Genomic DNA, 17305 nt, shown 5'->3' on the forward strand with positions numbered 1-17305 from the left:
CCACTCTACAAGACGCATCTACATCTTGAGTATTGCGCCCAGTTCTGAACTGGAGAGAGTCCAGAGAAAGCTAATAAAGGGACTGGAGGACCTCAGTTACAGGGCAAGACTAGAAGCATTAAACGTATTGTGGCACAGTGGTGTAGTGGGTAGCACTCTCGCCTAGCAGGGAAAAGGGTCACTGGTTCAAATCCCAACCATGACTCTACCTGCCTGGAGTTTGCATGTTCTCCCTGTGCCTGTGTGGGTTTCCTCCGGGTACTGCGGTTTCCTCCCACACTCCAAAGACATGATGGGCTTCTGTCTAAAATTCGCCCTAGTATACGAATGTGAGCTGGGGACGTGTGGAGTGCTGCGTAAATTGCCAAATTTACATAAGTTGACAAAAGTAATAGATCTTGAAGATGTCTAAAGACAATCTAAAATCCGCTCCCGATGAGTGGTTTCAACCACGAAACGTGTCGGGCTACATGGGATGCCAATACACACTACAACCATTAATCACCCAAGTATGATACGCTAATGATATAAGTATTGTACACTACTAATGTTGGACAGGATACAAACATTCTGACTGCCACTTTATCTACCTAAATAAGAATAGGTCATTGGAATGGACTACTTTAATGTTCATGCATGTATGCATATGCAAAGTACTAATGTTATGTGTGTATGTATATATATATATATATATATATATATATATATATATATATATATATATATATATATATATATATGAAATTGTCTTTTAATACTTCTTTTTACATTTTTGTAATGTAAATTTTACAATTTGATTAACCTCCATTATTATGGAAATTTGTCATTTTAGATTGTAGGCTTGTAATTCTTAGGAAAAACTCACTTAAATCTGTCCAAACCAGAGTCTAGTAGACAACCCGGGTATGATAAAGTTTTAATAATGAAATCATAAATTATAACATAATAAATAACTATAAATAATTATAACAAATAATTATATTATTGTATCATTTTTATTATATTATTATCAAATCAAAAACACAGAAATGTGCTCAGTTGCAGAATTGTTGCTGTCATTAGATTTAGTGTTTGATGATGAATTTCCCCACAAATCATTATTGCTCAATTCTGCAAGTGATTCTAATTTATTATCCCTGTTTTCTAGTTGGTCTAAAACCACTTTTGACATAAAGGGACACTTTTTGGTTGCTATGGACAATCTCCAAATTAAAGGCAGAAATAAATGTATTTATAATATAAAAGTGCATGCAGGGCACTGGACAGACCACTATGGACAAAGGGGATGTGTAATTTTTTTATACAGTACTGTAATCTGTAAGATTACAGTGTACTGTATATGTACTGTGTTTTACTTCTTTGAATTTGGCGCCATTCTTCGTCCCGGTGCATCACAACGCTCGCAGGGAGTGGAGCCCAGCGGAACTCGGCACTGTGTGAATCTAGCGAGGAGACAGCTCGCGCACACACAGCGGGGAGACATCGCAGGATCCAGGGGACAAGGCAAGTAACTTTCCCTGTATCCTGCAATGCGATCCCGAGTTTGGCTCCGGGTTACCGCTAATGGTACTGAAATTCCACCCCGAGCCAGACTCGGGAATTCCGCCAGGGAGGTTAAACCAACTCTGTATTTGATTACACACGGTCGGATTTTCCAACAGGAAATGTTCGATGGGAGCTTGTTGTCGGAAATTCCGGCTGCGTGTAGGCTCCATCGGACATTTTCCGTCGGAATTTCTGACAAACAAAAATCTGTTGTCGGAAATTCCGATCGTGTGCACACAATTCGACGCACAAAGTTCCACGCATGCTCGGAATCAAGCAGAAGAGCCCTACTGGCTACTGAACTTCAATTTTCAGGGTTCGTCGTACGTCACCGGGTTCTTGACGTTTGTTTTTTCCGACAACATTGTGTGACCGTGTGTATGCAAGGCAAGTGTGAGCCAACATTCGTGGGGAAAAAAATCCCATGGATTTTGTTGTCAGAATATGAGATCGTGTGTATGCGGCATAAGACTCAGAACATTGTTCTCCTCACTGCTGGAGCAATCAGCGGTGTGGGTAGCAGGAGAGGCGATTATTAAACTAATTTTTTACTTGAACTGATATAGGACTGACCATTTATCTCTGTGAAGTTCTGTGACATATGCTTGATTTCCTCTTGCAGGAGATGAATCTGTTTGGCATGCTCTGGGCTCCCCACATTCTTATATTCCAGCCAATAATCCCTCTCTGTCTTTGCCACCGTAATCTGCTTCTCCAGATGCAATATTTCACTGCTGGTCTCTGAAAAGAAAAAATTGAAGAACAAAGAAAATGTTTACAAAGATGTGCTTTTCTTTCCATGTGGAGACGCATGCTTGAGCGCGTGTGACCCCGGCACAGACATTTCCACTACACTAACTTTTCTTAACAATTACGAACATTCGTTATGATGAATTTATCATTATGAGAGTCTCCCACCATCCCTGTGCTGTGCTCATTATGAGGGGCTCCCACCATCCCTGTGCTGTGCTCATTATGAGGGGCTCCCACCATCCCTGTGCTATGCTCATTATGAGGGTCTCCCAACATCCCTGTGCTGTGCTCATTATGAGGGTCTCCCACCATGCCTGTGCTGTGCTGACTTCCTGTGTTTCTTAACTTCATCATAAAGAATAATCGTAATTAACGAACATTCTTATTTTGTTCGATTCTGAATCTCCCATCGACTACCAGTACCGGTCTTCCACTCCCATATTAAAAAAGGCCATTTTCCCAACCCTCACTCGGCAGCAGAAGAAAACCTCTGATTGGTCAACAAAACACCAGTCATGTTTGGTAAACGAAATTTCGTACAAAATTCGGAAGCATAGAAAATCGTATTTCGGATCCTCCCGAATGTACGAATTTACAGAAATTCATACGAATTTTTGATTCGTACGAAACGAATCGCACATGTCTACTTCAGACTGGGAAACAATGACAACTGTTGTTGCTGCATTTAAACTAGCAGTTAAAGTGGAACTTTATTCAGAAAATGAAATCCTGATAGATCATTTTAGGTTGGCCACTTTTTGCAGGTATGGCTATATAAAACAAAAATAAGTTTCTATACTGTGTAAAATCCAGTAATACAGTGGGGGTTATTTACTAAAGGAAAATCCACTTTGCACTTAAAGCGGGAGTCCGCCGGGACTCCGCGTTTAAAAAAAAAAAAAAAAAAAAAGTCAGCAGCTACAAATACTGCAGCTGCTGACTTTTAAAATAGTGACACTTACCTGTCCAGCGCACCCGCGATGTCGGCACCCGAAGCCGATCTCTCGATCGTCTCTCGGGTGCTGCCGCCGCCATCTTGGGTATGGGAATCAGGAAGTGGAGCCTTTCGGCTTCATTTCCCGGTTCCCTACTGCGCATGCGCGAGTCGCGCTGCGCAATAAGGATGGACCCGCTGCCTCTGGGATCTGTGTGTTTCCCAGCAGGCAGCGGGGGGACTTTCGGAAAGGGGCGTAATCTACGCCCCTTTCCGCAGAGAGCTATCCCGGAAGTGGGTGCAGATACCTGTACTGTACAGGTACCTGCACCCCCCCCCCCCCCGAAAGGTGCCAATTGTGGCGCCGGAGAGGGGGAGGGTTCCGATGAGCGCAAGGTCCACTTTAGGGTGGACCTCCGCTTTAAAGTGCACTTGGAAGTAAAGTCGCTGTAGATCCGAGGGGGAAATGCAAGTAACAGTATTTTAGCTTGCACATGATTTGATGATAAAATCAGAAGAGCTTCCCCTCATTTCAGATCTACCCCTTAGATTTAGAGCGACTGCACTTCCAAGTGCACTTTCAGTGCAAAGTAGATTTGCCTTTCATAAATAACCCCCAATGTCTCACCCTGCTCTGCAAATGCTCAGTTGCTCTCCATTTGTAAAGGCCGATTTGCTGACAGCCTTAAAGCGGAATTAAACCCTCCTATCCTTTACAGTCAAGGAAGCTGCTTCTGCAACTGACAGTCTGGTTGAGGACAGGAGCAAATGTGACAGTTCGCAACCGAGGCATTCCAGGAATGTAACTGTTTTTTTAAACTGATGAGTTTAGTTCAGCTTTATGATTTACTGCCGCTCAGGGGCTCTGGGCTTCAGCAAAATGACAGCCTCCAGTAAGAAGAAACGGGAACAATGCTGGAGGCAATATACAGAACACACTCATTTTGGTAGCATAATTAATAATGTGGAATGTATGTTCCTGGCTAAAGAATATTATGTTGTTAAGGGTAAATTTCTGCTTTAAAGTGGGCCCTTCAATAACTTTAAAGGGTAAGTACATGTTTTCCTGAAAAATGTAACAGTGAACTTAGTTCCATGTATCCTGCCTACCTTTCAACACCCTGCTGCATATAGTTGCCATGGTGCAATGCACTGCTAACGTAGTGGTCGATACACCAACGTACACAGCCCCAGAGTGAGTAACCATCATAATGCTCATGATGGCAAATGCATATTAAAGACGGAGTCCACCTAAAAAAAAAATTATTAAAAGCCAGCAGCTACAAATACTGCGGCTGCTGACTTTTAATTAATGGACACTTACCTGTCCCAGGGTCCAGCGATGCCGAAGCCAAGCAATCGCTCGGCTTTCGGCTGCTGCCGCCGCCATTCTCATTGAGGGGATCAGAAAGTGAAGAGTTGCGGCTTCACTTCCTAGTTCCCTAGTGCACATGCGCGAGTCGTGCTGCGCGTAGTAAGTGGTCCCCGCTATCTCCTGGGACCTGTGTGTTTCCCAGGAGAGAGCGGTGTGGGGGGGGGGGGGTCGTCTATTCCCGGAAGTGGGTGCAGATACCTGCATTATACAGGTGGGTAAGGTACCATCTCGTTAAGAGCTTGTAGTTGGTCTCCTGTACTTTTGTACAAATGGAAGACTTTAAGGTGATCGTGATGATATGTTGAATTTGGGTGGAGGTGTATGCACGGTTCAGGTCTCTTACCCATTTGCTTATGAAAGGGAGGGTCGTTTTTTTCCGCCGGGGAGGTTAGGAGTTTATACGTTGTAGATAAAACCCGTGGAAGAGTACCGCCTGTCGAGCAATGTTCCTCGAATGTCGTTACACTGAGGCGGTTTGCAGGCGCTAAAGTGCTAAAAATAGTGCCTGCAAAGCGCCCTGAAACAGCTGCTGCTGTGTCTCCAGTGTGAAAGCCCCGAGGGCTTTCACACTGGAGCGGTGCGCTTGCAGGGCGGTCAAAAAATTCCTGCAAGCCGCATCTTTGGAGCTCTGTATTCACCGTTCCTAAAGTGCCCCTTCCCATTGAAAACAATAGGGCAGCGCTGCTGCAAAGCGCCGCTGCAGCGGGTGGTCTTAACCCTTTTTCGGCCGCTAGTGGGGATTAAAACTGCCCCGCTAATGGCCACATAGCGCCGCTGAAACGACAACCGCCATCGCCCGCAACGCCCCAGTGTGAAAGTAGCCTAAGGGTTTGCTAAAACGCTGCGGGTTTGGTATGGCTGTGAGGTAGTGTCTTAATTTGCTGTGTTTAGAGTTTCGCTAACTTGGGGGTCTAGCCCAGGAGGAAACTGCGGATTTCCTATAATGGGAAACAACGGTGAATCAGGCGTGGATAGAGATTGTTTAAAGTAATTTTGCGAGCCTATGCAAAGTGTGGTACCTATTAGGAGATGTTTTTTCAGCAATGCTGGCAAGTGATCATAGCACCAGACAGCTGCCTTTAACAGCACGTTTGGGCCTGTTCCAACTGCATCCAGAGCTTAGAATCATGATGACGGCACCAGTCAATGACTCTACCTAGATGGGTTGCTTGGTAGTATTTCTGCGCATCAGGAATAGCCAAGCCACTGCTGAGCTTGGGGAGGGACAGAAGGGGGCAGAGTAAGCGAGGTTTCTTATTTGTCCTGATAAATCCATTGAACAGAGTGTGCACCTGTCTAAAAAACTGAAGTGGGATTCAAATTGGAAGTGCCTGGAGTAAGTAGAGGAACTTGGGCAGAATACAGATCTTAATAAGGTTACACCTACCAAACCAGGAGTGAAGGCCCTTGTGGCAAGATTCCAACAGGGTCCGGGATTAAGTCAGCAGGAGTGGAAAGTTTAGTACAAAGGTGCGGGACGGGTCGGCTGGGACAAAAGTGCCCAGGTATTTCAGGGCGGTAGATGTCTATTTGAATTTGAAATTAGAGTGAAGCGTTGACATAAGAGTAGGTGACATTCCAACACCCATAGCCTCCGATTTGTTGTAATTGATTTTCAGGTTGGATATATCTCCGTAGAGTTAAAATTCCCGAAGGAGGTTCGGGAGTGCGATGGAGGGATTCGTTGGGGAGAAAAGTATGTCGTCTGCGTATGCAGAGACTTTATATTGGGTGTCTCTGACTGTGAGGCCTTGGATGTCTGGGTTCATTCTAACTTTACAAAGGAACGGCTCCAGGGATAGGGCAAATAAAAGAGGCGACAATGGAAAACCCTCTCTGGTACCATTCGTAATCGGGAAAGCGTATGAAAGGACTTCTTTGGCTTTGAGCTGCGCTGTAGGGGTTGAATAAATTTGGGCAATCCACTTAATTATAGTTTCCCCAACCCCATGTGTCAAAGGACCACAACATCTGTGCATTTTATGGAAAGGGCCAGGGAATCTTTCTGGTTTTTGGTTCCATAGACTTCAGTAGATCAAAATGTGTATTGAAAAATGCAAAATGCACCTGGAATATGCAAACTGCAACCTGCCTAGGTGTGAATCATGCCCCGTACACACGGTCCGATTATCGGACCACAAAAGTCGCTTTCGGACAGATCGTTCGATAATCTGATCGTTAGTACGCAGCTTTCGACAGCCGATCACGACAGTCCGTCCAACTAAATCCGAAGGAACAAACAGGAAAACTTTGGTGGGATGACAGCCCATCGTACGACAGTCGTGTAGTCAGTACAGTATGCGTCCGATAAAAGTCATTAGACAAACACCACGCATGATCGGAAACATGAAAATAAACCAGAAGGACACACAGGTCACACGTTTTTGACATCATTTAAAATACGTAGCTACGCACGACGGAAGATTTTTCCAGAATCGTACGACAAAAGTCTTACACACATTTTGCACTGTTGTATTCAATCTTAGTTGTATACAACAAAATGTGAACGATCGGTCTTACGATAATCGGAACGTGTGTACGGGGCATCAGGCCTTAAAACTGAACACATTAATTACACAGGTTCTGTGGCTAATTAAAGAGGAAGTAAACCCTGATGGGTTTACTTCCTCTTTTTTTCCCTGCAAAGGTAAAGCATAATGGACTACTATGCATCGCATAGTAGCTCATTATGTGTCACTTACCTGACACAGGAGCCAGCGAAGTCGCCGCTGTCCCCTGTAGTCCGCCGCATCCATCTTGCTGGTGGCGTCTCGCAGCTCCGACGAATGACAGCGGCGAAGCCGCGATGACGTCACTCCCGCGCATGCGCACGGGAGTCGACAAATTAGGCAGATCCATTCTTGGACTTGCCGCATTTAGTGCGCCTGCGCGCCACTGTCTACGGCGCATGCGCCGTAGACAGCGGTGCCCATTTTCGGGCAAATATCTCCTAAACCATATAGGTTTAGGAGATATTGCTTGGACCTACAGGTAAGCCTTAATCTAGGCTTACCTGTAGGTCAAAGTGGTTTGAAAGGGTTTACTTCCTCTTTAAGATTGTAATTAAACTCACTTGGTGCCTTATCTGCATTTAATTAGCCTCAAAACCTGGGTAATTTGGGAATGGTTAATATGTTAGACAAAATCCTGCCCACGCCCTTTTGACAAAAATCAGAGATGCTCGGTCGTCCAACAATCAGACGGTGTGTGCGAGGCATTAGACTGGGATGCCATTAAAGTTCATGTGCATGTAAAGGCACATTCAATGAAGCAATCCTTATCTAAATAACTGAAAGATTATCTAAATAATTGAAACATAAATCCTTATCTAAATAATTGCGTGGTTGCAGAGGTCGGGAAATGTCTCACTGCCTGCGATTAGCGCAGTGCCGACTTCCTGGTGGGCTCTGCACGTGGGCTGTGCAAAAACGCCAGAGCTCATCCCTACTAGTATATAGGAACACCAATCAGTCTCCTCCCCTAGTCAGACCCACCCCCCCACAGTTAGAACACACTTAGGGAACACAGCTAACCCCATGAGCGCCCCCTAGTGTTAACCCCTTCCCTGCCAGTGACATTTATACAGTAATCAGTGGCTATTTATAGCACTGATTGCTATATAAATGTCAATGGTTTTAAAAAAAAGTCTCAACAGTGTCCGATCTGTCTGCCGCAATGTCGCAGTCATAATAAAAATCGCAAATCACCGCCATTACTAGTAAAAAAATAAAAATAATAAAAAATTCCATAAATCAATAATCTATTTTGTAGGCACTATAACATTTGCGCAAACCAATAAATATATGTTTATTAGGATATTTTTATTTTTTTTTACCAAAAATATGTAGAAGAATACATATCGGCCTAAACTGAGGAAAAAAAAATTATTTTTTTAAATCAATTTGGGATATTTATTATAGGAAAAAGTTAAAAATATTGTTGTTTTTTTTTTTTTTAATTAACGCTCTTTTTTTTGTTTATAGCAAAAAATAAATAAAAACCATGAAATACCACCAAAAGAAAGCTCTATTTGTGTGGAAAAAAAGTGATCAAAATGTAATTTGGGTACAGTGTTGCATGACCACGCAATTGTCATTTAAATTGCGACAGCGCTCAAAGCTGAAAATTTGCCTGGGCAGGAAAAGGGTGAAAGTGCCCTGTATTGAAGTAGTTAACGTCTAAACCACTGGCAACAAAAGTGAGTACACCCCTAAGCGAAAATGTCCAAATTGAGCCCAATTAGCCATTTTCCCTCCCCGGTGTCATGTGACTCGTTAGTGTTACAAGGTCTCAGGTGTGAATGGGGAGCAGGTGTGTTAAATTTGGTGTTATCGCTCTCACTCTCTCATACTGTCCATAAACAAATTTACCGGGAGCATCAACATCTATATGCACAGTCCCTTAAGGAGGCTAGGTCGCAGTTCTATTCTAAAGTTATACAAAATAGTTCAGGAAATTCTAAGCAGCTCTTTTCAACTATAAATCAATTGCTTAAGCCAAATTCGCCATCGACTACTGCTATTTCAGAAGAGCGGTGTAATGAATTTATGGATTTTTTTAGATCCAAGATTCATCATATCCGTTCCTCTCTGTCTGGTCCTTTGGCTCAAACTGTCCATTTAAACTGTTTTGTGCCCCGACAAATGGATCATTTACCAGAGGTGTCATTGGAAGAGGTACAGGGTATTGTTAAGCGAAAGAAGCCCACAACCTGTTCCTTGGATCCTTTTCCAACTCCACTGGTAAAAACGTATGTTTTAGTTTTAAGTCCATTGATTACTGCTGTTGTTAATTACTCTTTTCGAACTGGCCATGTTCCTTCCATTTTAAAAAGTGCTGTTATTAGACCACTGCTTAAAAAATCCACTTTTGATCCGGAAGTCCTTTCTAATTATAGGCCTATTTCTAATCTTCCCTTTTTATCTAAGGTACTTGAGAAAGCAGTTGCAAGTCATCTTCAGGATCATCTCAAGCATAACAGCCTTTTTGAAAAATTTCAATCAGGCTTTCGTTTTGCTCATAGTACGGAGACCGCTCTTGTTCGGGTTACAAATGATCTTCTTATGTCATCTGATGCCGGTTCTCCGTCTTTACTTATTATGTTGGATTTGTCAGCTGCGTTCGACACTGTCGATCATGGCATTCTTTTAGATAGTCTTCGTGATAATGTTGGACTAAAAAATTTAGCCTTCAGTTGGTTCGAGTCATATCTTACAGATAGGATTGAACAAACTACATTGGGTCATTTTAAATCTAAACCGCATATGGTTACCTGCGGAGTTCCCCAAGGGTCAGTGCTTGGCCCGATTTTATTTATTCTATATCTTACTCCCTTGGGCCATATTATAAATCGTTATAATATTTCTTTCCATTGTTATGCTGATGATACACAGCTTTATGTAAAAGCTGCAGCTGAAACTCCTTCAGTGCAGTCACCCCTATCAGTCCTTACCGCCTGTCTGGAGGAGATAAAGGAGTGGATGGAACAACATTTCTTGCAACTAAATAGCTCCAAAACTGAGTTTATTATGATTGGAACATCTCACCAGATTAAATCATCGCTGATAACAAGTATTGCCTTTTCAGGCTCTAAAATTCCAGTTTCGTCTGTTGTCACTAATCTTGGTGTAAAAATGGATTCCCAACTCACTTTTGAAGCTCATATAAATCAAGTATGCAAGACTTCTTTCTACCACCTTCGTAATATCTCTAAACTTCGTCCTATCCTTTCTTTTTCCGATGCTGAAAGATTGATTCATGCCTTTGTCTCCTCCAGGCTGGATTATTGCAACGCACTTCTCATTGGGATTCCGAGAAAGAGCATGCAGAGGTTGTAATACGTTCAAAACTCTGCAGCGAGGATCCTAATGAGAGTGCGGAAGCATGAGCATATCACTCCAATTTTAAAATCTCTTCATTGGCTGCCGGTCTCTACAAGGATTGAGTATAAGGTCTCTCTTCTTGTGCATCAATGCATACATGGACAAGCTCCACCTTGTCTTAAGGAACTTCTTAGATTGCAAAATCTACCGCGTTCCCTTCGCTCAACTAATTTGAATTGTTTAGAGGTTCCAAAAACTAGGTTGAAAACCATGGGAGATAGGGCTTTTTGTGCTGCTGCCCCACGTCTGTGGAATGCTTTGCCTGATAGTCTGAGGGTTTCTCAGTCTACTGAAAATTTTAAAAAGGGGTTGAAGACTTTTCTTTTTAGCAAATGTTTTGTAAATTAAGCGGTTTGTTTGTTTTTATTGTAATTATGTAGCACTTTGAGGTCTTTTGATGGAAAGTGCATTATAAATAAAATGTATTATACTGGTCACTGGAAGTTCAACATGGTACCCCTTGGCAAGGAACTCTCTGAGGATCTAAAAAAAATAATTGTTGCTCTACATAAAGATGGCCTTGGCTATAATAAGATTGCCAAGACTCTGAAATTGAGCTGCAGCACGGTGGCCCAGACCATAAAGTGGTTTAACAGGACAGGTTCCACTCCGAACAGGCTTCTCCATGGTCGACCAACAAAGTTGAGTTCACGTGCTCAGTCGTATCCAGAGGTTGTCTTTGAGAAATAGACATATGAGTGCTGCCAGCATTGCTGCAGAGGTTGAAGGGGTGGGGGGTCAGCCTGTCAATGCTCAGACCATATGCCACACACTGCATTAAATTGGTCTGCATGGCTGTCGTCCCAGAAGGAAGCCTCTTCTAAAGATGATGTACAAGAAAGCCCGCAAACAGTTTGCTGAACACAAGCAGATTAAGGACATGGATTACTGGAACCATGTCCTGTGGTCTGATGAGACCGAGATAAACGTATTTGTTTCAGATGGTGCCAATAGTGTGTGATGGCAACCAGGTGAGGAGTACAAAGAAAGGGTGTCTTGCCTACAGTCAAGCATGGTGGTGGGAGTGTCATGGTCTGGGGCTGCATGAGTGCTGCCGGCATTGGGGAGCTACAGTTCATTGAGAAAACCATGAATGCCAACATGTACTGTGACATACTGAAGCAGAGCATGATCCCCTCCCTTCAGAGACTGGGCCGCTGTCACGTACCTGGTAGGAGAGCCCAGAATGCAGGGAGCGGCTCCTCGTAAGCCTCCGGTTCGAGAGCCCCTGGAAGTGAAGACAGGGATTCAAGAGTTCGGAGGGCACAAGTGCCAAGCCGGGATAAGATGGGTCGGTCCTGCAGCAGCAAGAGATCCACAGAGGCCCTGGAGGGTAGGCACCCGATAGCAGCTGGGGATGCGGTCACACCGTAGGCACGGGTGGATGACTGGAATAGCTGGCAAGGTCCGTGTGAACAGCAGGCACTGGTGGTCAGGCTGGAACAGCGGGTGGCAGTCAGCGGGTTTCAGCAGGCACTAGCGATCAGGCTGGAACAACAGGTGGCAGAAGACAAGGTCGGGAGCAAGCCGGGTCGGTATCAGGCGGGCAGCAGAAGTACACGGGAGAAGGCGGAGACGTAGTCAGACAGGCAGGAGGTCGGTGGCAGGCAGCAATCAAACGAAGTCGGGAACAGGCCGGGTACAGTAATCAAGAACAAGCAGAAACAGATAGCAGGAATCACCGGACACGCTGTAGACAGGACAGCAAGAAGGAACAGAAGCTGGTTCCTTAAATAGCCCTTTGGGCGCCAAGAACGGTCGCACGGCGAGTCTGCGTGCCCCCGCGGGTAACCGTGCTCCCGTTCGTGACCCCGCGCACCCGCGTGCGCCCGTTCGCAGCGTCGCGCACCCGCGTGCGCTCGTTCGTGCCGTCGCGCACCCGTGTGCGCCTGTTAGTAACTATGTGCCCTCGCGTGCGTTCGTTCGCGCTTAAGCGCGCCCAAGGATACCGACGAGTTCTCCGCAAAGGAATCCTGCGGGCAGGTTTCCTATGAACGACCGGGACAACAGATCGACCATGACAGCCGCAATGCAGTATTCCATCATGATAACGACCCCAAACACACCTCCAAGACGTCCACTGCCTTGCTAGGGTAAAGGTGATGGACTGGCCAAGCATGTCTCCACATCCAAACCCTATTGAGCATCTGTAGGACATCCTCAAACGGAAGGTGGAGGAGCGCAAGGTCTCTAACATCCACTAACTCTGTGATGTCGTCATGGAGGAGTGGAAGTGGACTCCAGTGGCAACCTGTGAAGCTCTGGTGAACTCCATGCCCAAGAGGGTTAAGGCAGTGCTGGAAAATAATGGTGACCACACAAAATATTGACACTTTGGGTTGGACATTTTGACTTAGGGGTGTACTCACTTTTGTTGCCAGCGGTTTAGACATTAATGGCTGTGTGTTGAGTTATTTGGAGGGGACAGCAAATTTACACTGTTATACAAGCTGTACACTCACTACTTTACATTGTAGCAAAGTGTCATTTCTTCAGTGTTGTCACATGAAAAGATAGAATAAAATATTTACAAAAATGTGAGGGGTGTACTCACTTTTGAGATACTGTATATAAATATAATCTAAAAATCTTTACAATGTAAAGCTATAATTTCCTCTGTATGCTGCCTCGGTTACAGTCTCTCATCTGCTGGAATAAAGGTACAAGTTCCAGGCTCACTCCTCCGCCGTCGGTTGAATTTAATTGCTCCTGAACTAACAGACTTGCAGCGAGGAGAAGGAACAGGGGAGGCTCAGAGCTCTGGGGAGATAAATGTTAAGTATTAGTGCTGCGCTTTGCTGAGAGAAAAGACAAATATAAAAATAACTTTATTCCCCAGCTAATATCAATGGAAACTCGGCAGAAGAGAGAGGAGACTGCAGAGTGATGCTGTCTTGAATTTGAAATATTTCCGACAGCAGGCAACAGTATATAGGAAATAATTTCCTGGAAATACTCTAAATGGTCTATACAACCAAAAGTGCTATTTTATTTATAGTAGGGGTCTGGCAGGCTAGATCACCTGCAAGCATCTTTTATCAGCACCCACTAGAGAGGTAAGTATGATGAGTCTTTTTTTTTGCAGGTTGCTTGTTTGGGTAAGAAATCCAGATAGATACAAAAGACATAAGAAACTATGTGATGTTAGTACAGCGATCTCTTCGCTGTGCTATTGTGTTCTAACAGGGGCCCCCGCCTCCTCAGAATACGCCCGTCAGGGTTGCCACCTCATCCCGTTAAACCCAAACACATATTAATTACACAGGTTCTAAGGCTAATTTAATGCAGATTAGGCACTACGTGAATTTATTAACACAGAACCTGTGTAATTAATATGTGTTCAGTTTTAAAGGGATGAGGTAGCAACCCTACCGTCAGTGCTCATTAGCTGAGAGCCCTGAACGGATGCCAATTGGCTACTGGTTTTCCAGCATGCCCGTTCAACAGAAGCAGCTTTTGTAGGACAAGCAGCTGTACACATAGGCTGAAAGTCAGCTGGTTTCTACTGTAACGGTTGATTTCGGACAATATTCGGCCCGTGTGTATGTGGCTTTACACTTTAGCATTTTGTTGCACATTTTCGAAAAAATCATTTTAGGTCTGAAATCAGACACCCTAGAGCAGTGATGGCGAACCTTGGCATGCCAGATGTTTTGGAACTACATTTCCCATGATGCTCGTGCACTCTTCAGTGTAGTTGAGCATCATGGGAAATGTAGTTCCAAAACATCTGGGGTGCCAAGGTTCGCCATCACTGCCCTAGAGAATAAAAAGGTGGTAGATCTAAAAAAATTTAAGTCGCACAATATTAACACAACAGTTTATGAAATGCAAATTTTCTGTAAAAAATACACGAAAACTGAAAATTTCCTCATACTTATCATAATTTGCCTTTCCTGATGGACTCCATGACAGTCTACATATGGGTTGATCCCACCCCCTCATACCTCAAAGAACCTCTCTCCCATAAATCTTTGTTCCGAGCCAGAGGCCATGTTCTGTAACTTAGCCTACTCCAGCCAATGGGAGGGAAATCCTGCTGCCATGGAGTCCATCAGGAAAGGAAGACTATGCTAAGTATTTGATAGGAAATTTTCAGTTTTCCTGACAGACTCCATGGCAGCCTACATATGGGAAATAACTAGCCATACACACCCAGGTGGGCAAATGCTGGACAAAATAAAAAAAAGTTTAATTGGCACTGTCAACAGACAGGATATGCAAACCAAAGTTAACAGAAGACAAAGAGGCCAGTTCTATGCAGTAGTGCGCCATGAACGTGTTAAATGAAGACCACGAGGCTGCCCTGCAAATCACTTCTGAGACAACATGTCAGGAAGTACAAACGCTTCTGGTTGAATAAGCAGTCACCGCCTCTGGAGGCATCAAGCCCTTAGCTTTATAGGCCCACTAAATGGCCTAAACAACCCACGCTGCAATCGATCTGGAAGAGGCACGCAAGCTCTTGTTTTTTCCATGAAAAAGAATGAACAGATGATCAGACCGACAAAAAAGGAGCTGTGGCTTCTATATACTGTCTCGGAGCTTCTCCAATGGATGAACACTGGAGTTTTCAGACCTGAACGTTGGAAGAGTAATCTCCTGATTTTCATGAAAAACAGATGGTACTTTGTGGTTTGAACCGAGCAGAGGAATCAATACTAGCTGATCAGGGAAAAAAAAAAATGAAATGGCTCCTTGCATCCCAGAGAGCTAATTTCGGAGACCCTCGTGGACAATGTGATGGCCACCAGGAAGGCAACTTTTAGGAAAAGTTCCTTGATAGAGAACCAGTCTGCGTGTCCCATCTCTCTTCCTGAGAGAAAATCCAGGACAAGCGGGAGATCCCACTTGGGAAATGTTGGTTTTCTCTGAGGTCGGAGCCTTATTTCTCCTCTGAAGAACTGGAGAGTGAGAAGGTGTCTAGCCCAGGATATGCCTGTGAAGGCAGAAATTGCGAAGACTTGAACATTGATAAGGAAAGCTCCAGGCCTGATTGTAGGAAGCCCAGGATATCCTGTATTTTCAGATTACTGCAAGAACCTGCAGTGGTGGAAATGTAGTCTGTAAATTTTGACCAAATCCTTTGGTAGACCTTGTTGGTACCTGCTCTCCGGCCTGGAGGGCATAGGAACTGGGTCCCGAAAGCTGAGTTGCATCAACAGGGGAAACCATGGCCTGTTCGGCTAGTATGGAATGATTGCTACTATCTCTGCTTCTTCCATCTTAACTCTCGACAGCAACTGGAGGATGACAGGAACCGTGTCAGAAACCATGAATCAGACTGAGACAGAAGTACAATTAAATCACACTTGTTTATTAATAAAAATAAAAAGGTAAATAGAAAAAGCGTAGTCCAGCATAGCCAGAGTCCAGTAACCAGATTGGGTAGTCAGCCAGGCCAGAAGTCAGGGATCCAAGTAGAGCAACAGCAAGCTGGATAAGGAGCCAGAAGGGGATGTCAGCAAGCCAGTCTTTAAACAAACCGCAGGAGATGGTTTCTTGTGATGTGACCAAGACGAAGGCAGAGGTGAAGTGAGCTGGAAGGATTTAAGTAGGCAGGTCAGACGAGCATCATCAGGAACAGCTGGTAACTGTGGAGAGAGCTGGCAATTAGCTGACAGCTGCGCAGCCAGCCCTGACAAACCGGAAGAAAGGCGTAAGCCCTGTGAAATCTCCACTGGTCTGTCAGGGCATCTACCCCCAAGGCTTGGGGACAACGACACCTCAAGTAGTACCTCTCCAGCTTGAAGTTGCATGGGGAGGCGCATAGGTCTACCTCCAGGTGAGTCCCAGGGACAGAACCCACTTGAAGACTTTGGTGTGGAGAGCCCATTCATTGTTATCTAGAGATATCCTTGAAAGAAAGTCTGCCTGAACATTCTGGTCTCCGGGGAGATAGACAGCTGTTAGGTTGGCCAAGTTCACTTGGGCCCAAGCAATGAGTGGCTCTACTTCCTTCAGCAGGGAGAGACTGTGAGTACTTCCCTGACTCTTGATGTATGAGACTGCTGTTTTGTTCTCCAGGCTTAGTAAAACTGAGGCTCCCGCCGTTTAGTGGTGAAAATCCTGCAGAGCGTAGAAATCTGCCAGGAGTTCAAGAACATTCGAGACTAACCCGTAGGACAGAAAACTCCATTTGCCTTGAGCTACTTCTGTCAGGCAGTAAGTGCCCCAGCCCCTGTTGCTGTTTGATCATAATCCAGGAGATTGGGGCGATGGAGTGACAGTTGAGGAGGTTCCTCCGCTGCAGTCACCAAGGAAGGCTCTCCCGCATGGATAAGGTTATTCGGATGGAATGATCTCAGGACCCTGGGTTCCACTGCTGGAGGAAGCCCTTCTGGAAGGGCTGCATTTTCCACTGTGCCCATTTCACCATAGGTGATGTGGTCACCATGGTGCCAATGATCTTCAGACACTGTGAGGCCCAGAGATGTGAGGAGGACATTGCTAGATGAACTCTGTCCTGAATCACCAGACTTTTCCCCAGGGGCAAAGAGATGGTGCACCTGAGTGTATTGAATTGTGCCCCGAGGAATATCAGGGACTGTGTAGGTTCTAGGTGGGTCTTCTCCCTGTTCAACAGTCAGCTGAACTTGAGTAGAGTGAAGATGACCTGAGATCTGTGGACTAGCAGTTGCTCCGTCCTGAGATAGTAACAGCAGGTCTTCCAAATAATGATGCAGACGAATACCTCTGATCCTGATCAGAGCCACGACAGCCAATAAGAGTTTTGAAAAGACACAAGATAATGTTGTAATCCCGAACGGGAGACAGGTAAACTGAAGGTGGACTTGATCTACAACAAAGTGAAGA

The 17305-nt window shown here is 44.7% G+C and overlaps 1 protein-coding gene across 2 annotated transcripts in view; it reads right to left on the reverse strand.

Moving 5' to 3' along the window:
• CCDC83 (coiled-coil domain containing 83) overlaps positions 1–17305 on the reverse strand; it is a 76778-nt gene that overhangs the window by 24441 nt on the left and 35032 nt on the right. For both annotated transcript variants that reach the window (XM_077484926.1, XM_077484925.1), the window contains exon 5: positions 2119–2286. In XM_077484926.1, coding sequence (XP_077341052.1) covers positions 2119–2286 — 168 coding nt within the window. The remainder of the gene's footprint in view (positions 1–2118; positions 2287–17305) is intronic.

Source organism: Lithobates pipiens, unplaced genomic scaffold, assembly GCF_037356315.1.
Source record: "Lithobates pipiens isolate NorthernLeopardFrog02 unplaced genomic scaffold, aLitPip1_a1.2 Scaffold_169, whole genome shotgun sequence".
NCBI classification, from domain to species: Eukaryota; Metazoa; Chordata; class Amphibia; order Anura; family Ranidae; genus Lithobates; species Lithobates pipiens.